Source organism: Bombina bombina, chromosome 4 (assembly GCF_027579735.1).
Source record: "Bombina bombina isolate aBomBom1 chromosome 4, aBomBom1.pri, whole genome shotgun sequence".
NCBI lineage: Eukaryota > Metazoa > Chordata > Amphibia > Anura > Bombinatoridae > Bombina > Bombina bombina.
This window is the reverse complement of record NC_069502.1, coordinates 92003546-92028915: the sequence shown is the minus strand read 5'-3', so window position 1 is coordinate 92028915 and position 25370 is coordinate 92003546. Positions and strand designations below refer to the sequence as shown.

The 25370-nt window shown below is 34.7% G+C and overlaps 1 protein-coding gene across 1 annotated transcript in view; it reads right to left on the bottom strand.

Annotated features, from left to right (window-relative positions):
- GATA4 (GATA binding protein 4) overlaps positions 1-25370 on the bottom strand; it is a 59446-nt gene that overhangs the window by 31183 nt on the left and 2893 nt on the right. Inside the window, 2 exon segments of the mRNA XM_053708919.1 lie at positions 24737-24971; positions 24973-25370. The exon segment at positions 24973-25370 is cut by the window's right edge and continues 117 nt beyond it. Coding sequence (XP_053564894.1) covers positions 24737-24971; positions 24973-25257 — 520 coding nt within the window. The 5' untranslated portion in view covers positions 25258-25370.

The following is a 25370-nucleotide window of genomic DNA, read 5'->3' as shown; positions in this document are numbered from 1 at the left end:
TTACGGCACGTTAGCATCTGACGGCGACATATATGGGATGGCTCGAGTTGCGAGCTGAAACTGCGGGCGACGCCGGTTCCCTCGCTTGCGCCGCAAACTGCGATCTATATCGGATCGCGCCCCAGGAGAACAAACAAAATGTAATAATAGAAGTATGTTAGAAAGTTGTTTAAAATTCCATGCTCTATCTGAATCATGAAAGAAAAAAAAAAGAAAAAGTGAAATGGAAATGGAAAAAAAAAGCTCTGTTTTTATTAAAATATATATAATAAAAAGAAACACGGGTAGACATACACTGTCAAAGAAAATGTGCAAAAATTGTACCTTCAGAGGTACAACAGCTTGTCACTGGGGCAGTAACCTCAAAGGTACAACCACTGTACCCTTTAACATGGGTACAAATTGGTACCCTTGCAGATTGTACCTTGTAAAGGCAGATTTTACCTTTGGTGACGAGATTGGACCTCAGTGCTATGGTACCATAATATACCCTTAAAGGGACAGTCTACCATAGAACTGTTATTGTTTTAAAAGATAGATAATCACTTTATTACCCATTCCCCAGTTTTGCATAACCAACACAGTTATATTAATATACTTTTTACCTCTGAGATTACCTTGTATCTAGGAACCTTCTTCCAGCCCCCTGATCACATGACTGTGACTGTTTATTATCTATTGTCTTAAAGGGACACTCAATCAAAATTAAACTTTCATTATTCAGATAGAGCGAGCATGCCATTTTAAACAACTTTCCAATTTACTTCCATTAACAAAATGTGCCCAGTCTTTTTATATTTAAACTTTTTGAGTCACAAGCTCCTACTGAGCATGTGCAAGAATAAGTGTGTATGCATTTGTGAATGGCTGATGGCTGTCACATGGTACGTGTATGCATTTGTTATTGGCTGATGGCTGTCACATGGTACAGGGGGAGTGGAAAAAGACATACATTTTAAAATTGTCAGAAAAAAAATCTACTACTCATTTGAAGTTCATATTACGTGCTATTGCATTGTCTTGTTATCTTGCATTTGTTGATTATGCAAATCTACTGTGTTGACTGGCCCTTTAAATTTAGCATTGTATTGTGCTAAATCTTAAATAACCCCCTGTGCCTGAACATAGTGTTATCTATATGGCCCACGTGTACTTTCTGTCTCTTTGTGTTGAAAAGAGATTTAAAAAGCATGTGATAAGAGGCAGCCCTCAAAGGCTTAGAAATTAGCATATGAGCCTACCTATGTTTAGTTTAAACTAAGAATACCAAGAGAAAAAAGCAAATTTGATGATTAAAGTAAATTGGAAAGTTGATTAAAATTAAAAGTCCTATCTGAATAATGGAAGTTTAATTTATACTAGACTGTCCCTTTAAAAAACGGTGCAAATCTGGCCTTTTAAGGGTACTGTCCCAGTGACAAGCCCTTTGTACCTCATGATAGCAAATTTGTACTCAACACAGCTTATTAAAAATGCTGTTTCGTTAAATATATTACATAACATTCAAATTTGCATTAATTTAATGTGTACTTTTTCAGACAGTCTTACAATAGCCACACTGCAGTTTTATAAGTTTGGTTAGTGTAGCCAAACAGTAGGTCCCTAAGACTGCTACATGAACTCCTGAAACAACCAGTTCTAAATGGAGCTATTCATTTCACTCTGTACTAGACTCTAACATCCCATTTATCTTAGGGTGACCTGCCACATAAAACATAAATATATAGAAAACAACATAATAATAAAATATAACTAACGAAAGGAAGGGGGATTCAGGGGAGGGATACATGATAAAACTCACAACCATACATTGAATTGTCACTCTATGCAAAATATATACAAATGAGTCTATTTCCCCAGTACCCATTTAGATGATGGACCTTCTACCAATAGATGAAGCTGTGTTACTCATGTCAAGGAACTTTCAACCAATAGATGGCGCTATGACGTGTTACACAATGTCCATGTATGTGACTTGGGAAGGGTTACAATTTAATTTTTTAAAATCTGGTTCTTAAACAGTTCTTGTTTATTTTATAGATTTTAAAACAAAAACAATTCTTTTTAATTTCAGTTTATTTACTTTATGTTTAAGAGTTATCATCTTGATGCTCTAAATATAAACATTAAAATGTTAAGTGCTTGTTTGCTATTTAGAACCAGCAACACATTGAAGATTTGGGTTAATAAGTATTTTTTTTTGCTTTGCCCACTTCTTGCATATTACCAACAACGATTGAACATAATTATTTTGCTGTACAACATGTATGTTGCATTCATTTTTGGTGACTGACAGTTATGTGAATATGAATAATTGGGTGCACAAATGATATGGACTTGCAGGGGTTGGCAGCCTTGAACCACCCATCCTGCTCAACCTTTTAGTCACACAAGTGATTGTACCTTTTCAGGGGAATTAAATGGTACAGACATGGACCCTTTGAGAGTTGGAAACGTATTTGTACCTTATTTACCGCTAAATGGTACATATTAGCGGTAAATGAGGTATAATTATGATCCATTGAGGGTACAACCACAGCAGTTGTACCCTAAGTGTTCACAAATGGACCCCAACTGTACCATTTTTTCTGACAGTGTAGCACATTATAAAAAAGGTTAAAGGGATAGTAAACACCAAAAATGTTATTGTTTAAAAAGATAGCTAATCCCTTTATTTAGCATTCCCCAGTTTTGCATTATTAACAGTGTTATAGAAATATACTTTTTACTTCTGTAATTACCTTGTATCTAAGCTTCTGCTGACTGCCTCCTTATCTCAGATCCTTTGACAGACTTGCATTTCAGGCAATTAGTGCTGACTCTTAAATAACTTCACGTGTGTGAGCACAATGTTATTTATATGAAATGCCCTCTAGCTGAGAAAAACTGTCAAATGCATTTAGATAAGAGGTGACCTTCAAGGGCTTAGAAATTATCATAGGAGCGTACCTAGGTTTAACTTTCAACTAAGAATTCCAAGAGAACAAGTCAAATTTGATAATAAAAGTAAATTAGAAAGTTTTTTTTTTAAAAATACATGCCTTATCTGAATCGTGAAATTTTAATTTGGACTTTACTATCCATTTTGTACGTTTTTATTTTTATTTTATTTATTGGAGATATTGCTTTAGGATATATATTAAGATTTTATGTCCCTATAAATAATTGTTACTGTTTGAAGTGTAATTGTATCAACTAAATATCCTGCAAGCACCTAAATACACAGATACCAAATAAAGATGCAGATCATGATGTTGGCGGCAGTTCCTTAGGACTCTGTTTTGGGCTAAACAGACAGTGCTTTATCATCTACTATTAAAAAAATAGCAAACAAATGTATTGGAAAAAAATAACTTGTAGCCTTCCAACTCAATTAGTTGAACTTTTTATCTTAAATGACATATATTATTAGATAGGCAAAGCTTCAGATAAGCACATAATTTGAAAGAGCAGTCTCACACTGTGGACAGGTTCAAACTCCCACTTGCTATGGACAGATCAATGAAACTTTCTTGGCTTTGTCCTCTGAAGTATTTTTGAAACGTTGCAGAACTTGGTTGAACTTTGAGACTTCTGCGTTTATTTTGTGATTATAATTAACCAACAACGAGTTACTATCGATCTGCCTGGATTGAATGTGACAGGGTTTGACTGAAGATCAGACTAATAAAGACATGGAGCAAATGCAGCTTTTTCTTATTGATTGGACAAGGAATTTAGATAACCTCCAATGCGCCTGGGCATAAGCCATTTTTATTATATTCAATGTTATACCAAGAATGTTTTTACAATAAGACCATGTGTCACTTAGATTTTCAGAACTTCATAAATGATTTACCTTTCATACAAACCTGGCAGAATACCTTACTATTATTCTGAGATTACAGGTCCAAATGTCCCAATTGTTTATGAAAACACTACAGAACATATCTAAAGTCAAATTAATAAATTGTTAAATTAATTAATTAATATTTATTTATTTTTTTGACAAAATAGTTGCTCCTTTTATCAATTTCAATAACGTCACCTTCAGGATAATACACATCTATTTAAAAACAAAACAGCTAGATGATGATCAGTAAATTGAATAGATTTCAGAAAGCATTTAGCTTAATTTCATATAGCACCTATGGCAAAAGAATATTGCGGTCTACCTGTATAGCTTTTAAGGGACAGTATACACCAGTTTTCATTTAACTGCATGTAATAAACACTACTATAGCGAATAATATGTACAGATACTGATCTAAAAATCTAGTTTAATACCATTCAAAAATGTACTTAGAAGCTCCCAGTTTAGCTCTGTTGAAAAGGTTACGGGAACACCCACTGCAAGTGGTTCTATACCAAAAAAAGCAGACACCCCCCTCCCCCTTTCTCTGCATATGAAAAGACTCTTCACACAACAGGAGCAAGCTGGAGTAGGTATACGTCAGTACTCTCCTAAAACTTTGGGGCTTGGTTAGGAGTCTAAAAATCAGAGCAATGTTATTTAAAAATAAGCAAAACTATATATTAAAAAAAAGAAGCTGTATAGGCTATATAAATCTACAAAACATTTATGCAAAAAAAAAGCTAGTGTTTAATGTCCCTTTAAGGGAACCTAAAGTCAAAATTAAACTTTTAATAGACTTTCCAATATACTTCCATTATTAAAAGAATATGAAGCCCAAAATTTGTCTTTAATGTTTCGGATACAGCATGCAATTTTAAACAACTTTCTAATTTACTTCTTTTATAAATTTTTGTTGGTTCTCTTGGTATCTGTTGTTGAAAACCAAGGACGTAAGCTTAGGAACCTGTCCATTTTTGGATCACTATATGGCAGCAGTTTTGCAGGAATGTTATCCAATTGCAAGAGCACTAGGGGGTCGATTTATCAACCCCTTCGCCCCACTATGGCTGCAGCGATCATCAGAAAGCTGCTTCCTTAATCTTTTGCCACCTTTTAGGTGGAGAATTTCAATCCCCCCGGTCTCGTCCGACCAGGGAGATTTACAGCTCCTGCTGTGATTCAGCCCGCTAGAGGCGAGCTGTGGCGCACAGGGGTGCATACGTGTGCCCTGTCCGCCGCAGCTTGATAAACGGACCCCTAGATGGCTATTTCCTGCCATATAGTGCTCCAGACACCTACCTAGGTATCTCTTCAACAAAGATTATAGGAAATACATTTTTATATTGTTTTTAATTGAACTGCCCTCTTTTTTCTGATGGATCCAATAACTAACAGCTAGATTATGAGTTTTGAGCGCTATAGGGAAATCAACAACCGCCACAAAAGCGGCGTTATTTCACCTCCCTATAGCGCTGCTATTACAGGTTTACAAAAAGCAGGCTTGTGCGGTCAATATGGTGGCGTTGAGCTCCATACCGCACTGAAATACAAGCGCTGCTTTGACGTGCTCGTGCACAATTTCCCCATAGACATCAATGGGGAGAGCCGGCAAAAAAGAAGCCTAACACCTGCGATCACGAAAACAAAAGCTCCATAACACAGCCCCATTGATGTCTATAGGGAAAGAAAAAGTTATGTTTAAACCTAACACCCTAACATAACCCAAGTCTAAACACCCCTAATCTGCTGCCCCTAACATTGCCGCCACCTACATTACAGTTATTAACTCCTAATCTGCCGCCCCTAACATCGCCGCCACCTACATTACAGTTATTAACCCCCAATCTGCCGCCCCTAACATCGCCAACACCTACATTACATTACAGTTATTAACCCCTAATCTGCCGTCCCTAACATTGCCGCCTCCTACATTACAGTTATTAACCCCTAATCTGCCGCCCCTAACATCGCCAACACCTACATTACATTACAGTTATTAACCCCTAATCTGCTGCCCCTAACATCGCCACCACCTACATTACATTACAGTTATTAACCCCTAATCTGCCGCCCCTAACATCGCCAACACCTACATTACATTACAGTTATTAACCCCTAATCTGCCGTCCCTAACATTGCCGCCTCCTACATTACAGTTATTAACCCCTAATCTGCCGCCCCTAACATCGCCAACACCTACATTACATTACAGTTATTAACCCCTAATCTGCTGCCCCTAACATCGCCACCACCTACATTACATTACAGTTATTAACCCCTAATCTGCCGCCCCTAACATCGCCGCCACCTACATTACAGTTATTAAACCCTTATCTGCCGCCCCTAACATCGCCAACACCTACATTACATTACAGTTATTAACCCCTAATCTGCCACCCCTAACATCGCCGCCACCTACATTACAGTTATTAACCCCTAATCTGCCGCCCCTAACATCACCACCACCTACATTACATTACAGTTATTAACCCCTAATCTACCGCCCCTAACATCGCCGCCACCTACATTACAGTTATTAACTCCTAATCTGCCGCCCCTAACATCGCCGCCACCTACATTACAGTTATTAACCCCCAATCTGCCGCCCCTAACATCGCCAACACCTACATTACATTACAGTTATTAACCCCTAATCTGCCGTCCCTAACATCGCCGCCTCCTACATTACAGTTATTAAACCATTATCTGCCGCCCCTAACATCGCCAACACCTACATTACATTACAGTTATTAACCCCTAATCTGCCGCCCCTAACATTGCCGCCACCTACATTACAGTTATTAACCCCTAATCTGCCGCCCCTAACATCGCCAACACCTACATTACATTACAGTTATTAACCCCTAATCTGCCACCCCTAACATCGCCGCCACCTACATTACAGTTATTAACCCCTAATCTGCCGCCCCTAACATCACCACCACCTACATCACATTACAGTTATTAACCCCTAATCTACCGCCCCTAACATCGCCGCCACCTACATTACAGTTATTAACCCCTAATCTGCCGCCCCTAACATCGCCAACACCTACATTACATTAGTTATTAACCCCTAATCTGCCGCCCCTAACATCGCCACCACCTACATTACAGTTATTAACCCCTAATCTGCCGCCTCTAACATTGCCGCCACCTACATTACAGCTATTAACCCCTAATCTGCTGCCCCTAACATCGCCAACACCTACATTACATTACAGTTATTAACCACTAATCTGCTGCCCCTAACATTGCCGCCACCTACCTACACTTATTAACCCCTAATCTGCTGTCCCCAATGCCGCCGCCACTATACTAAAGTTATTAACCCCTAAACCTCTGGCCTCCCACATCACTAACACTACATAAATATATTAACCCCTAAACCTAACCCTAACCCTAACGTAACCCTAAGCATAAGTATAACCCTAACCCTAACACCCTGACCCCGTAACTTAAATATAATTAAAATAAATCTAAATAAACCTTACAATTATTAACTAAATAATACCTATTTAAAACTAAATACATACTTACCTGTAAAAAAAACCTAAGCTAGCTAAAATATAACCAATAGTTATATTGTAGGTAGCTTAGCTTTTATTTTTGTTTCACAGGTAAGTTTTTATTTATTTTAACTAGGTAGAATAGTTAGTAAATAGTTATTAACAGCTAGGTAAATGAGTAACGAATAAATATATAAGTAATTACTTTATTCAACAACTAAGAACACACTATATAATTAATGTGTGTGATAGCGCAAAATATTAAGTACAGATATACAGGATGTACCGTCTCTAAAACAGAATGAATAAAATAAAGTAGTACAAAATACAAAAGGATTGTGGCCACAATCTAAAATACAAACTTAAAAGCAATATAAAACACAGATAAGAGAGGCTGCAACAAACGATATACGTAAAAAATTCAGGCTGTTAGCGTTTCAGCATTCCCTCTATAGGAGTGAAAAGGGACAAATTGCAATGTAAAACAAAAGTTCCTGTAGCAGAATAAATTGTCTGGTATTAGTATCTCCAACTGATATATATATATTGTATATGTATGGTCAATCTCGGATTATCCCCACTTCACCTCTTACCGGACCTCCGTATGATCTACAGCCTTGCTTGTTTGATATACAGACCGATGGTATCGGCGCCAAGTTCTTGTTACTATGAAGACTCCAGCGTCTGTTCACACGCTGGAGTCTTCAGAGTAACAAGAATTTGGCGCGGATACCATCGGTCTGTATCAAAAAAGCAAGGCTGTAGATCATACGGAGGTCCGGTAAGAGGTGAAGTGGGGACAATCCGATATTGACTAAATATTGGCTTAGTTTTTTTTTACAGATAAGTATTTAGTTTTAAATAGGAATTATTTAGGTAATAATTGTAAGGTTTATTTAGATTTATTTTAATTATATTTAAGTTAGGGGGTGTTAGGGTTAGACTTATGCTTAGAGTTACGTAAGGGTTAGGTTTAGGGGTTAATATATTTATGTAGAGGTTTAGGGGTTAATAGTTTAATTTAGTATATTTCGTTGTGGGGGTTTGCGTTTTAGTGGTTAATAGGTTTATTATAGCGGCAGTGTGGGCGGACGTCAGATTAGGGGTTAATAATATTTAAGTAGTGTTTGCAATGCGGGAGGATGGGGGTTTAGGGGTTAATAGGTTTATTATAGTGGTGATGATGTCGGGGAGCGGCGGAAGAGGGGTTAATACATTTTAATAGTGTAGGCGATGTCCGGAGCAGCAGATTAGGGTTAATAATTTTATTTTAGTGTTTGCGATGCGGGAGGGCCTCGGTTTAGGGGTTAATAAGTAGTTTATGGGTATTTAGTGTACTTTGTAGCAGTTTAATTTATGTTACAGCTTTGTAACGTAAAACTCATAACTACTGACTTTAGATGGCGGTACGGAACTTGTGGTTATAGGGTGTACCGCTTACTTTTTGGCCTACCAGGGAAACTTTTTCACTCATAACGCCAAACTCGTAATCTAGCTGTAAGAGAATTATATCAATTAAGGTTTAAATATAAACCAGAGGAGTAAAGATTCACAAATAACCAAACACCTATGAGTCATTTTGATACAGGGAATTATTATACAATAAGTTAATGAAGCAAAAACATAAAAGGAGAACTAGACCAGATAATGTGATATTGGGCATAGTTCTGTTATCAGCAATATCAGGTCATTGTTGGTTTACATAATAAGTATTATAAATAGTTTAAATTATTAATTTGTTAACAAGAGTTCCCCTATCAACTTAGACACAATAATTTACTGCATATACATGTGATTTATCAGGTTTATCTAAGTGGTTTCTATTAAACAAAGTTCTCTGGGACAATGAGCTATCAGCTTCCAGACTATGCATAATTACCCCATATGAAATTCAGTAAGAAAAGGGTCTGAAACTCAAATTACCCATAAACCATGAGCTGCTTCCCCTACAAAAAAAAATGGGGCTTTATTCAAATCAGCAAGCGCTGCTGATCCACAAGTGCTACCAAGGTGCTGAACCAAAAATAGGCCAGCTCCTAAGTTTACATTCCTGCTTTTTCAAATAAAGATACAAAGAGAATAAAGAAAAATTTGATAATAGAAGTAAATTAGAAAGTTGCTTAAAATTACATGCTCTATCTGAATCATGAAATAAAAAATTGGGCTTTCATATCCCTTTAATAATGTCCTCCCACTTGCATGCTTCTCTAAATGCTTTATGTAGTATTATATTGTTATTATTGGTTCAGGCAAATACTTTTGGTAAGCTTCCAAAAACCTGGTAATGTAGTGGTGCTCACCTCCTGTGAACAAAAAGAACAAAAGCCAGTATTATAGGAAGCTGAATACTTATCAGCTAAACAACAAAAGAGAATAAATACAGGCTAGCATGTTCAGTTCTAATCTATTGTTTATAATATACCTCAGGTGGCCCCATTTTTGCTGCCTAGATTCTTCATTAACCAATGCAGAATGGCCTTATGGGATACCTGAATTAGTGACCAATCAAAGGCTTCTCTCCACGTTAATCTCAGACACAGACCAGAGACAGGAGCTGTCCCAAAATAAATGGCCAATCACAAAGTACATATACGAATATTCTGTGAATTCTTTCACATGGCCAATAGGAGCTGGCACCACAGAAAGTGTGCATATAAAATGATTGTGCACATTTTGTGAATTGGAAGGTTGTGTATAAGTGTGTGCTTTATCTGAATCATAAAGGTTTAATTTGACTATAATGTTTCTTTAATATACTTCTAGGTTTCTATCTCATTGTCTCCCTTCTCTCCTCTGATAGCGTATATAGGTCATGTGGTCTTTTATGAAACTTTGTAACCATATTAGTAGACCTCTATTGAACAATTGCTAAAGAATCAGTCTATAGAATCAAACACTGTGTTGAAGATGGGGCCTAACGAGTGATTTTGCATTAAAGAAACACAGTCCAATTCAAACACTTTCCAATTCAATTCTTTTCTCATATTTGCTTTTTTCTCTTGGTATCCTTTGTTGAAAAGCATACCTAATTAGGCTCAGGAGCAGTAATGTACTACTGTAGCTAGCTGCTGATTGGTAGCTGCACATATATGCCTCTTTTCATTGGCTCACAGGAAGTGTTCAGCTAGGTCCCAGTAGTGCATTGCTGCTCTTTCAACAAAGGATACCAATAAAAGTTAGCAAATCTGATAATAGAAGTAAATTGGTAAGTTGTTTAAAAGTGTATGCTCTATATGAATCATGAAAGAAAACTTTGGATTTAATGTCCCTTTAAATTAAAACTGTAGAGTAAAAATAAAATGCTTTTTTTAACCATTTTTTTAACCAGATCCTTTTATTTTTACTATGTGTTTATTTCCAGCAAAATGGTTAAATATATACATAGATAGGAGTTGTACTACTGGATTACATTTGGTCTGCTCCAGATGAGGGTACAATTCCTGAGCCTATCAGGATTAACGATACATGTGTATGCTCCAATCACTCAACGTAACTTTATCTGGAGCAATCACTCAGTGATTTTTTTTTTTTTTTTTTACAAATTTGCATTTTAGCCAATAAGTTCTGGTTCCCGCATAACTTCACGGGAGTGAGTACAATGTTATATATATGGCTCACAGGCACTAGCACTCTCTACCTGAGAAAAGCTAATAAAATGCACTGAGATAAGAGGCAGCCTTAGATGCTAGATGTTTAGAGGTTATAAAGTATATCACTATAACACTGCTGGTTGTGCAAAGCTGAGGAATGGGTAGCAAAAGCGTTATCTATCTTTTTAAACAATTATAAAAATGTAAGTAGACTGTCCCTTTAAGCGTAGTCCTACTACTGACATCATTCATATGCTTAATGTATTTTGTCATGCTGATATCATGAATTCAGGAAAAGTCTTAATCATATTACAACGTAGGCTGAAAGCCACAGAAAGCTAATTCCCTTTTATGATGATGATTTTATGGTCAGCCATTGATAACCAGTGCACTAAACACACAGGGTAGTCCTTGGATCTATAGGTTTGAACTGAGCAGCTACACTATCTCTCAGCTGTTTGTCATGTGCATTTTGTGGGAAACAGGTGGATTGTAAACTAAAACAACTTTTCAGATGAATATCTTCCACGCCATCTCGCTAGCGGTAGCTTTGTTATTGCAACGGTGCAAAGTAACTGAGTGCTCCAGTTATACTTTTATGTGGAATAAAATATTTTAAGAGTTCAATGCTCTTCGTAAGATTCAATACGAAACTCAAAATTAAAGTTTCCTGATTGAGATGGAATTTAAACAACTTAACATTTTACATCTTTTATTGAATTTGCTTTTTCCTCTTGGTATCCTTAAAGGACCACTAAACAGAGTAGAATATCATAATAAATAAATACATAATAAAGAGACAGATTTATTTTGGACAAATGTCAGTTAGTTGCATCATGTGACAGCCATCAGCCAATCACAAAATGCATATACGTATACTCTGTGAATTTTGCACATGCTCAGTAGGTGCTGGTGCCTCAGAAAGTGTGCATATAAAAAGAATGTGCACATTTAGATCATGGAAGTGAATTGGAAAGTTGTTTAAAATTGCATGTTCTATCTGAATCATGAAAGTTTAATTTTAGTGTGACTATCCCTTTATAGGGACATAAAACCCATATTTTTTATTTCATGATTCAGATGGAGCACAACATTTGAAACAACTTTCTAATTTACTTCTATTATAAAATGTTCTTCATTCTTGGTATCTTTTGTTGAAAAGCAGTGAGTTTAGCTATAAATTGTTGAGCACTATATAGTAATAGTGTTTGTAACAATGTTTTTAACAATCTTATCATTTTGTGAGTACTATAGGGCAGCATTTTTTAAAAATAATATATAAAATTATGAGTGTACCTTGGTACACTCTTTAACAAAGGATAACAAGAAAACAAAATCAGTTTAATAATTTGGGTTAGCCACTACAAAAATACTGGGCAGCCAGTAAATGGCAGGGCACCTGTGGTAGTTTGGGTCTCACATTAGCCCCTCCTCAAGCTATACTTGAGGGGGTCGTACCCTTGACCCCACTATATATATTTTCACAACTGCTGATTTTATTACTTTGGATGCCAGTAACACACACACAGCAGTGACTTGACTCCCTTGATCATCAGTAGCACATACAGAGCAGTGTTTTTAAACTCTTGTGATTACCAGTAGACATGTGCATTTGGCAAACTTGAAAGGGAACAAATGGTTAAGATGGCGTCCGCGAGCGGGATTTGGCTCTTTTCAAAGCTGGCTTTCTACTTGTGAAAGTGCAACACATATTTGCACAGATCTTAGTGTGTTGCACTTTCCGGCTCCGAAAAGAGCCCAATGCCGCCTGCGGCCACCATCTTCTACATTCGTTTCCTTCTGAGTCTTGCGAAAGCACATGCCTAGTTACCAGTAAAAGCAGAAGGTTTTACCTAGTAGCTACATGTTATACAGTCAAAATCTGTATGAATATAATGTTATTTATGAATATTAAGTTATCTGTAAAAAAAAATTCAACAAAAATACTTTAGTTTCCAAAGAAAGTTGTAGTGTGGTAAAAATAATAAGCTTCAATTAACTGCTCTTTAGATGTTTCTGTTTTTTTTTTTTGGGGGGGGGGGCATTATTATTTTTAACTGCGTATGACAATCTAGATGTGTATTTTCTAGGGGCGCCCACTGAAAAGGTGTTTATATTGTGTAGATTAAGGCCAATTAGCATAATTAGATTTAACTGACATTGTCTGAGGTCAGCAACAATAGACAGCAATCAACAATTAGCCAAATTACTTGAAATGACCATGTAGTTTGGGAGTGATTTCGTTGCCTAGAGTAGAAGCCAGACACTGAAATAGACCTCTACTGCTTTGTTACATGATCAGATTGTCTCGCTTCTGTAGAACAATAAAATGGCTGCAAGACACTTTCACACCCCATTAAGCCTTTGTTAACAACATAAAGTAATAATAGTGTCTGAAGTCTACAATTAGTTCAACCTGTCTGCATTTACCAATTAAGGACTTCCCAGTGTCGTGGAACAGGAACATACCTTATAAGTGGAGTGTACTGAGCTTGGCTTAAATGTAATATGTGTGGCTGACAGATCTATATTATTTGAGAGTTTGATTTATTCCAATTTGCTCACTGGCAAAAGTGGTGAAACTATATTTGCATCTATTCTATGACTATGTTAAAAACAAGTGAGTGGTAGCAGAAATTAAAGAAACAGTCTAGTCAAAAATAAAATGTAATGATTCAGATAGAGCAATCAATTTTAGACAATTTTCCCATTTACTTTTATCATCAGTTTTGCTTTATTCTCTTGGTATTCTTTGTTGAAAACTAAACTTAGGTAGGCTCATACTGAATTCTAAGCTGTTGAACTGCCTCTTATCTCGATGCATTTTGACCGTTTTCACAGATAGACAGCGCTAGTTCGTGTGTGCCATATAGATAAAAAAAAACTGTGCTCACTCCCTTGGAGTTATGTATGAGTCAGCACTGATTGGCTATAATGCAAACTTGTCAAAAGAACTGAAAATAAGGGCCTTAGATAAAAGGTAATCACGGAGGGTAACAAATAATAGATTGTGTATTATATTATATATATATATATATATATATATATACACACACATACAGAGAGAGAGAGAGAGAGACAGACATATTTATCTATCAATTCACAGCACATCAGGAATTAAACACTATATTTAAAAATATCTGCATGCTAAATAAATGTTAAAAAAAACAACAACACAACTTAGAACTGTTATTTTCTTAGCAGTGTATTTTGTGCATTATTCAGATAGAACATACAATTTTAAATAACTTTCCAATTTACTTCTATTATCAAATTAGCTTCATTATCTTTGTATTATTTTTTGAGGGAGCAGAGATGTGTGGGAACTAGCTAAATAGATCAGGTGAGCCAATTACAAGAGGCATATACAGTATATACAGCCACCAATCATCTAGCTCCCAGTAGTACTGTACACTGCTTCTCCTGACCCTACCTAGGTATGCGTTTTAACAAAGGATACCAAGATACTAAGGCAAATTAGATACTAGAAGTAAATTGGAAAGTTTCATTTTTTAGATAAATGTTCCTTTTCATGACATTACACTGGAAAGGGTTTTTACTTCACATAATTAAATATTTTATGAGGAACTGCAATTTGAGTTTAATGTCCATTTAAAGTGGGCTTTTCTCTATAAAAATATATCTAGTCTGTATTATTATCTCTTGAGAGGTTCCAGATTTGGAATATTTTTTTTTTTTAATGTACTCTCATCTTCTAATGCTGGAAAGGGTAAACATTTCAAACATAGAAGACAAAGCTATTTTTGTAATATTCGAAAAACCAGTCCACTTTGAGCCGCCAGCAGGATTATTTTTTAAAGCTATATTTTGTGACATGCTGTTTAGAATCAATTGGAATTACCATGTAGACTCATCCTGTACATTATTATATAGCATAATAACAGATAACATCTCAAATTTGTATCTATTAACATACATAATTCAAATTAAACTCCACTTTAATATTGAAGGGGACTAGAAAGCGATGTTTGCTGAGGCCACTCAATTGTATCCAACAAACACACATACAAACACCCACAAAAACTCACACAAATATAAACACACACATGCATACACACATACACACATGCACATACACATAAACACAAACGCACAAGCACATATACATAAACACAAGCACATACACAAACACACACATATATAAACACACACACTTACATGCACACACACACATAAGCATATACATACATGCATATACACATACAAACATCCACAAAAACTCACAAATATAAACACACACATGCATACACACACACATAAACAGATACATACGCACATACACATAAACACATACACACATGCACATACACACATATATAAACACACACACACATACATGCTCACACACACATTAGCAAATACATACATGCACATACACATACAAACACCCACAAAAACTCACACAAATATAAACACACACATGCATACACACTTAAACACATACACACACACACATATAAACACATACACACACGCACACACATAAACACACACACATACACATAAACACACACACATAAGAATATACATACATGCAGAAAAACGCACACACATACAAATACAAACACAAACATACAGAAAAACACAGACACATAAACACACAGAAACACAAGCATATTTACATGTTTAACCCTTTAACTGCTGAGATTTCCACACCTGTGCTGAGCTGTTTTGGGATTTTAACATGCTGAGTGGATACAGATGCTAAGCCAATCAGCAGTTTCACAGCTGGGTCAAGCTCTTCGGCTGTATCTGCTTGGGGCCTGCAGTGCTCTGCGGCTCCAAAGTTGTACTTTAACTAACTTTTTAAAACCTTTGCACAAGCATTTCATTGCATGGTCACCAAAGTAAGTACCTTCAACAGCAACTCATACTGTTTAAAAAAAAGTTAAAAAAAGGCAATTGTGTATGCCCCTGAATAAAGAAAGCAACTTACACAGTAAACACAAACACAACACACATATAGTTTTAATACTATGTCATTTCAATTAGAAAAATAAATATAATGAGGTAAAGAATCATTTCTGCAGCTAACGTCATCACATCATATTGTAATGAATTACCTGTACCACAGGTTGAGGACACAAGGCAATACATCTGGAACAGGACAATTGGAATACTGTCCACCCTTGTTTCTGGCTAATATTTCATTAATAAAAACAAATAATAAAAATAATTGCAATAATTATGCTTTGGGATGATGTTAACCAAGTTGATATACATAATTTTTGTTACATTAAAATAAAACATGCACACACAATATGAAATACATATATCTATCTTCATAAGTGCAGATACAGGATACATGTTCTATCTGAGATTTTAAGTATCAGTTATAAAAAAATAAATAAAAAAAAATGAAAGATTTTAATTAGAAAAATAAAATAAAAACTGAATACTGTACTTAATTTTTAATATATTGTTGGCTATTTTTTTTAAAAAAAAAAACATTCATTATTTAATGACAAATGTGTTTTTTTTTTACAAGTGTATAAATTTGATACAGTATCCATGCTATGAAATAAAAGCCTGGTTTTAAGAAGACATAAGAGACTATAATATTTATATTTTTATATGATTTCTTCTTTAATTCATAGTAGCCTTATTAGAAACGTTAGTGAAATTCTACTGACAAAATAAAAAAATAAAAAATCACTGTAAAGTTTACTATCAATTTTGAGACCATCAAGCCATCTCCCCAGGGGAAGGTGTGGGGTAAACATCTAATTCAGGTTTGTTAGAAAGACACATTTTTAGATGGAAAACCCAGTTTAAAAAAAACATCCAATTTAAAATGTGATTGAGTGTATCTTGAATGTTTATCAAGCCCTGCAAAACACAACATCAAATTTCCATATGCTCTAGCAAACAAAATACTTCTGTTGTATCAAAGTAAAATAATTATGTCACAAGCCATTGTTAGATTATAAACTACTTAAACATAAAAACTAAGCAAAACAACATATAGAAGTGTTTATATATAAACAGGTATATAGCTATGAGTATTTTTTTAAATTTAAATAAAAAAAAAACTTTGAAGCTTTTCAACTGGAATATAATCTATGCATAGACATAGTTGATTCATATTGCTTATAAGAAGATATAACTGGCTTGCTATTAGAAATCTGATGCCTATAAATAACCGACTTGTCATATCCTGCCAACATGACACCTAAAGTTTGGGATTACAAGTTAGGTACATTCTTAAAATGAAATAATCTAATTATATCTATCTTCATGTATACAATACCCATTTCTGAAGATAAAATACCTAAGTATTGGTATAAGAGGGTCCTACTAACTATAGCAAGCTGTCAGCTGTCTAGCACACATTAGAAATGTCCAACTTCAGCTTTAAAGGAATAACAGCATTTCAGTTTTAATAACCATAGGCAAATTAGTAGATCAGTCTTAAAATGTACCCCTTGGCATTAGAGGAATTTTATATTAATTCAAATTTCAGATTGTATTTATTTTTATGCACTGTGTAAATAAATAAACAATTCAATTTTAAAAGGTTCCCTTAAGAAGTTGGTCAATTTGGCTCAATTATAAAACAAGTTATATTTTTTTAAATAATTTTACTTAAGTCTGTGAACATCAGCTATAACTGTTGTCAGCCTGGAAATTTAGCCTTTACAGAATAGACCACCTATATATGTGCTACTCAACTAAAATAGCTGATCTAATCTTTACATAGTATATAGCTGTACAAAGAAGAAAATCTTTATACCAACAGAGTAAAATCAATATTGTTTTAATATCAAGGAATCTCTAGAAAGCTTTTCTACTCTTTAATGTTAGTCCAATTAATAAAAAGGTATCTAAATAATAAAATACAAGATGTATTTCAAAAATATATCAACAAGAAAATGAATTCCATAAAATAGTAACAAAATCAGTATACTGTATATACTTTAATATGCATAGCTACCAAACAATTCAATATATTGCTTATAAAGGAATATTTAAAAACAAAAAATCTAATTATTTGATACAGAGATATATTTTTGACTACTGGAAAAGAGTTGAGGAAAGCCTATCTATGTATATTTTTATCCCATTATTAATTGTGATAAGAAACATTTTACTTTTATCCAAATTACTACATTCTAAATATGTATACTAGAATATCCTCATCTACAAGTCACTTAATACACTTTTGTTTTAGCCTTGATAACTCAAAAATATGTCTCCCTTTAAATGTCTCCCTATGAAACATAAATGCTACTTACTTTATGATAGACAAGACAGACTGACAGACAAAAATTGCTTGGAGTATATGCACCATGCAGGGGAATCAAAGGCTCGGAAACACAAGGCGTGAGTACAAATTGCTAATCTGGGTTATAAAATGCTAAAATAACATTTAATGCACATATATTGCAGCTGTGGCTGCACAGCCTATTACTAGTATTTCATGTTCTATATTTCAGTACAAAGAAATATTTTACAAGTTTTGTAAACCACATATACTAGTAAATATGAAGAAATCATCATTTGTACACACATTATCCATGGTAGTTCTGTGGTAGGCAGCTTTTACAGTACAATTTATACACCATAATAAACAATGACCTTTTTTACAGTTTGAGTTATTTTTTAAAAGCACATAAATCCACAAGGACTCAATTTGGTTGGTAGAAAAAAATAAAAAATAAAAGTCAGAAATCCTAATCTCTAAGGGGCTGGTGTTCAAAACCTGTCGGCAGGAGAGCGTTTATTTAGGCCTCTAATGTTGTTGGGGAGGTGTAATTTAGATATAATCCAGTTTTACCCCAAAAAGATATACTGTTTGCTTTATAGGAAGAGTTATTAGCAGCAGAAAACTATGGTTCTTATGTCTCTTTAGAGTTTATACAGATTAAAGGGCCATTATACACTCATTTTTTTCTTTGCGTAAATGTTTTGTAGATGATCTATTTATATAGCCCATTAAGGTTTTTTTTTTAAATGTATAGTTTTGCTTATTTTTAAATAACATTGCTCTGATTTTCAGACTCCTAACCAAGCCCCAAAGTTTTCTGAGAATACCGTCAGCTACCTTCTCCTAGCTTGCCTCCTGTTTGTGTAAAGGGTCTTTTCATATGCAAAAGAAGGGGGGAGGGGGAGTGTCTTATTTGCCACTTGCCGTGGGCTTTCCAGCTACCTTTTCAACAGAGCTAAACCGAGAGCTTCTAAGTACATTTTTAAAACCATTTTATACTGGAATTTTTATATCAGGTATCTGTGCATCTTATTCTTATAGTAGTTGTCTATTACATGCAGTTATATGAAAATGAGTGTATACTGTCCCTTTAAAGCTTCATATTAGAATATTGTTTAGATTTCTGAAGACCTCAAGAAGGGGGAGGCTAAAATAGTACATGGTCTCAAAAATAAAATTTACAAGAGAAAACCTCATGACCATAATAATGTACAGCTTAGAGGAGAAGGGCAAACAAGTGATACGATAGAAACCTTCAAGTATATTAAGGGATTTAACACACTGAGGGCTTGATTTTATCAAGCTGCTCACCACATTATGACTGCAGGTTCTCACAAGAGATCCTGCAGTCAGTATTTATCAAGCAGGTGGTCATCAGACCGCTGCTTTCCTATACTCTTCACCACCTCTTAGGCTCAGTCTCGTCCGACCCGGGGAGATGACAGCTCCTGCCTGCGGGCGGGGCAGGGGGCAGTGTTGCAACAAGAGCACAAAATAGCGCTCTTGTGCAATGCTGAATTTCGCCAACAGTATTCTGTCCTCCAGAGGTGAGCTGGCGGTGGACAGAAGAGCATATGTGCGTCTCTCTCCTCTGACACTTGATAAATCAAGCCCTAAGGATGAAAGCAAGCTACAAGAAAGCAAAACCAGAGCTAGGTGTCATGATCTCAAGTTAGACAGTAGTATAATATGGTAATATGCAGAAACAATTCATTTCAAGGGACAGTCAACACCAAATTGTTGTTGTTTAAAAAGATAGACAGTGCCTTTACTTCCCATTCCCCAGCTTTGCACAACCAACATTGATATATTAATATACTTTATATTATCTCTAAATTTCTGCCTGTTTCTAAGCAACTACAAACTGCCTCTTATCACATGCTTTTTTAGTAGCTTTTCACAATAGGAGACTGCTAGTTCACGTGGGCCATATAGATAACATTGTGCTCACACCCGTGGGTTGTGGATGACTGCACTAATTGGCTAAAATGCAAGTCAATAGATAAGAAATAAATAGCCATGTGATCAGGGGGCTGTCACAAGAAGCTTAGATACAAGGTAATCACAGAGGTTAAAAATATATTACTATAACAATGTTGGCTGTGCAAAACTGGGGAATGGGTAGTAAAGGGATTATCTATCTTTTTAAACAATAAAACAATTGGAATTGACTGTCCCTTTCAGAGTGGTGGTTGATTTATCGAACAGACTGCCAAGTGTTATTAAAGGGACAGTCTACTTGAACATTTTATTGTTTAAAAATATAGAAAATCAATTTTTTCTTATTCCCCACTTTGCATACCAACACTGTTATGTTAATACACTTTTTTACCTCTGTGATTACCTTGTATATAAGCCTCTGCAAAACTGCCCTCCTTATCTCAGTACTTTTCACAAACTTGCAAACATTTCAGCTAATTGGGTGCTGACTCATGCATAACTCAACAGGAGTGAGCACAGTGTTTACCTAAATGGAACACCTGAACTAGCAGTGTCTAGCTGTGAAAAGCTAATAAATGCACTGAGATAAATGGTGATCTTCAATGGGTAAAAAATCAGCCTAGAGCCTACTCAGGATAAGCCTTCAACAAGGAATAGCAAGAGAACAAAGCAAATTTGATTATAAAAGTAAATTGGAAAGTTGCTTAAAATTGCATGTCCTATCTGAATCATAAAAGTTAAATTTTGACTTTACTGTCCCTTTAAAGACAAATGCTGTAAAGGAAGCAATATGCATTAGGCTAACTTAGATGTTAATTAAAGGGACAGTACAGTCAAAATTAAATTTTCATGATTCATATAGAGCATGCAGTTTTAAGAGAATATCCAATTTTCTTCCATTATCAAATTGTGCACATTTTGTGAGTCACCAGTTGCTACTGAAAATGTGCAAGAGTTTAAAGACTTTACAGTGTATATGTATGTGATTGGCTGGTGGCTGTCACATGATACAGGGGCCATCAAATTGAAGTAAATTTTGACATTTGGTTGGAAAAAAAATCTGCTTATATAAAATTCAGTGTAAGTGATATTGCATTGTCTTTTTATTATACAGTTGTTGATTATGAAATTCTGTTGCATTTAATGGTCCTTTAAGGTTACACCTCAGAATGAAATTTGGACAGATTTAATGGACTTTCTGTTTCTTATCTGAAATAAAAATGATATTTCTGTCTATATATGTAAGGTCTTTTACTAGGTTCTAAAGTGGCGACCATCAAAGTACAGAATTGTTGTGTGATCCCCATGTTGTTCCCAGTCATTAGTGATAACTGTCCCCATATATATAAATGTATTATGCACTGCCTAGTAACACAGTTGTGTCCTCAAGCAGAAAACAGGTGCATTGCTTCAGTTAGCCATGGTTTGGTAAACTGCTTTACAATATTCAGCTCAAAATCCAGCACAAAAATGACTCCCTGACAAATTGCAGAGTAAAGGAGATACCAGAGGGATACTGTCTGGGCTGCTCTATGCTATTCCTGGTCTATGCCTCCAAAAAGCTGCCAGGCTACAAAAGATGTAATTACAACATTTAAAGAGTGACAGTTTCCTATAAAATAAAGGTGCCTACATACACTATATGTACTAATTCATCCCTTACTTTATTAGTTATGTTCACATAACCTAATTTTTATGTGACAAATACCCCTAGACTCATTGTCACTTTCTCAATCCCTATATTATTTTATGCAATATATAAAGTTAATTTAAAGGAATATGAAACCCAAACATTTTATTTTGTGGTTAAAAAAAATCATACAAATTTAAAAATGTTTCCAAATTACTTCTATTATCAAATTTGCATGGTATTCTTTGTTAAAGGGATCCCTAGGTGGGGTTCTGGAGCATTACATCGCAGGACATAGTGCTGGCCTCTAGTGATTTTAAATTGGATAACATTCTTGCAAAACTGCTGCCATATAGTGTTCCAGAAATTAGCTGTCTCCTAAAGCATATGTCCCTGCTTTTCAACAAAAGATGCCAAGAGAACAAAGAAAAAATGAAAATAGAAGTAAATGTGAAATTTGTTTAAAATTGCATGCTCTATCTGAACCATGAAATAGGTTTTGGGGGTTTCATGATCTTTTAACTCTTTCTTTAGGAAACTGGAAAGATCATTCTTGTCTTAGTGAATCTAGCAGAGCAAAAAAAACATTATAACTGTGGTTTAGCTATATAATACTTAAACATTTTCATGATTTCTTGGCAGAGGACTCCCTTATTATTATTCTTAACAAAAGATACAACTGTACATGAGACTTTGTCTAGCATTCCAAGGGAAACTTGCATACCATAAATATTGATACACAATTAAAAGTTCTGACCAGTAGAGCTTACAATCTAGATGGTACACTACACTATTATATTTATATTCTCACTTTTGTTTTTAATTAACAAGTCTGCTAAAGGTTGAAGAATATCTGTAAATACACATAGCAATCATATACAGAAATTATATCTTCCTAAACAGTCCCAAAACAACTGGTAATTTTCAATAACAATAAACCAAACTAATCATGGTCAAAGGTACTACCAACCACATTCTCAGTTTCAAAATAACATAAATATGAATTATTATAATAATTAATTAGATAAAAAATGTGTTTTAATTAATTGAATAATAGCCACTGCCCTCTTCACAAGTTAGTATTACAACCAACTAGCTATAACCTAGAGCTGACTAAAAGGGACTGTTATTGTGTATATTTTATTTACTTAGCTTGTATAGGGTTATTACTACTATAAAATGCTATCTAATATGATATATTTGAAAATATGATATTTAATTATTAGATTATTCACATACTGTATGTTCAGTTAATCCAATGAGCTATGACTTTTAAAATGGTCATTCTCCATGTTAATTCTAAATATATTCTGCACACAACTGTATAAGTCTATTTACAACCTTGTACATTAAAAATAACAGTCCAGCTCCCAAAATTGATATTTATTGGTCAGTTCCCAGTCTGCTTACACCAAACACCACTATCCTTCAAGGTTCCTTAAAAAAATGTAGCCAACTCCTCAATATTGAGGCTATTGACATACATGTTAAAGCTCCCTCAACACAACGTGGCAAAGTGATACAATAAAACTGAATTTAATTTAGTAACATTTTTAGAGGCGTACAGCCCTCATTGTATAAGTAACTTATGATGTGTTTTATTTTAGTTTTCTTACCCCTTAAAAATCAATGCCTTCAAATATAAACATGACCATACATTATTTTTTTTAAAAGTGTACTGAGGGGTAATTATATTACTTCTGATAAGTTTTTATACATAAAAAGATACTGATATATCAGGTGGTATTTTCCATGTGTTATAATGCAAAAACAACTTGTAGAGCGTTTAAGCAGTTTGCTGTTTGAAAGCACTAAAGTAATATTGTTGGATATAATTTTTATATAAATTAAATATTTTCTATTTCTATATTTTAACAATTATCCAACAATCTAATGATACAAAGTTGCAGTTGCTTCATAATATTATCCATACGATTTTACTTTGTAAATATTTTTATTAAATATATTTGCCTCAAACATATAATACACTATAGTATAATATATATATATATATATATATATATATATATATATATATATATATATATATATATATATATATATATATATATATATATATATATATAGTCAAAATTAAACAAAGGTTCGTATTTATTTATTTTTCTTTACATAATTAAATGTTTTATCTTTTGGTTTCTTTTCCACATGGATTTTTTTAAACATCATTGTTATTACACAAACAACTTTTGAAAACAAGACGATTCTTCTACAAAACAGATTTTATCTATGTATAATACTATTTTTTTTTATATAATACATATATATATATATATTTACAATTTTATAATTAACATGATCAACTTCAATTTCTGATTCGAAAATACACTTTAAAATCACTATTTTACAGGATCACAATTGAATTGTTTTAAGTTAAAAAGCCTGTGGATTTTTGAAATATCTATTATTTGGCTGGAATGTGTGTGTAATGAAATACAGAAGTTCATATCTACTTTCTGATAACTGACATCTGTATTAATATATGTTGTGTGTGTGTGGTGTATATATATATATATATATATATATATATATATATATATAAAAAATTCACATTATGTCTGTTACTGATATGAATATGTCAAATCAGAGTATTTCACTAATAATAAAATAAGCATAGCTTTATTTTGCATGCAAGCTGTTTCCTGATAGAACCAAGTACATTCCTTTTGTAGCCTCAGGCAATATATTTGAAATATTGTTTTGCTTAATTCATTTGCGGTATAATGGAACTTCAATGCATACCCTAATTTACTCAAAATGCTGACAATGTTTAATATATTTAACATTGCTAGTCTGCTCTTTATACCATGAGTAATTTCATTACAGTATTACAACTGACTGTCCGGTTGTCTAATTCATTCAATCAAAAGTTTATTTTAATATGGGAAAATGAATTACCTGTTTATCTGTAAAACATCCAGTAATAGTTACTAAAAACCAAATGTTAAAATGCATTACCTTGTGCTTCACGAGATATGCACTTACCTATATTTGGGTGTCTTGGGGTACCAGGGCCTCTGTTCTGTAGATTGTGAAGCATGGAGGTATCAAATGGTGCAGCAGTCCAAGCAGCAGTGCCCATATCTGGGCCCACGTATGCTGAGTAAGGGCTGGAATAAGTGGCACCCAAACTTCTACCGTATTGCTCTCTTCCATTCGCTGAGATCGCCAAGGGGCTACTGTAGGAGACTTCCCTAGATGAAGAAGCAGTGATGGGGGGGGCTGGAGGAGAATGCAAACCTGGGAGACACTGGGGTGTGGGAAGATCCTGGATTGTAGGCAGAGGACTCCGCACCAGCTTGTGCCCACATGTTATGGCTGGACACTGGGCTTCCTTGTTGGGATGAGCCGCTGTTCTGGAGGTAAGGTAAAGTAGGGATCATGGAGGTGACCCTGGTAGTAGGCACATAGACAGGGGAGGTAGCCGCCCCACCGTGCATGAAGCTTCCAGCAGACTCATACGATGGGGGGCCATGATTGGCAGCCATGGCTATACTTTGATACATCCTTCCAACCCGAAATAATAAACCTCCAGAAGATATGAGATACCAATGTGTTCTGCTTGATAACCAAATGAATAAGATCTTGGTGGTTCAGGTGGAATCCAAGATCACCTCAA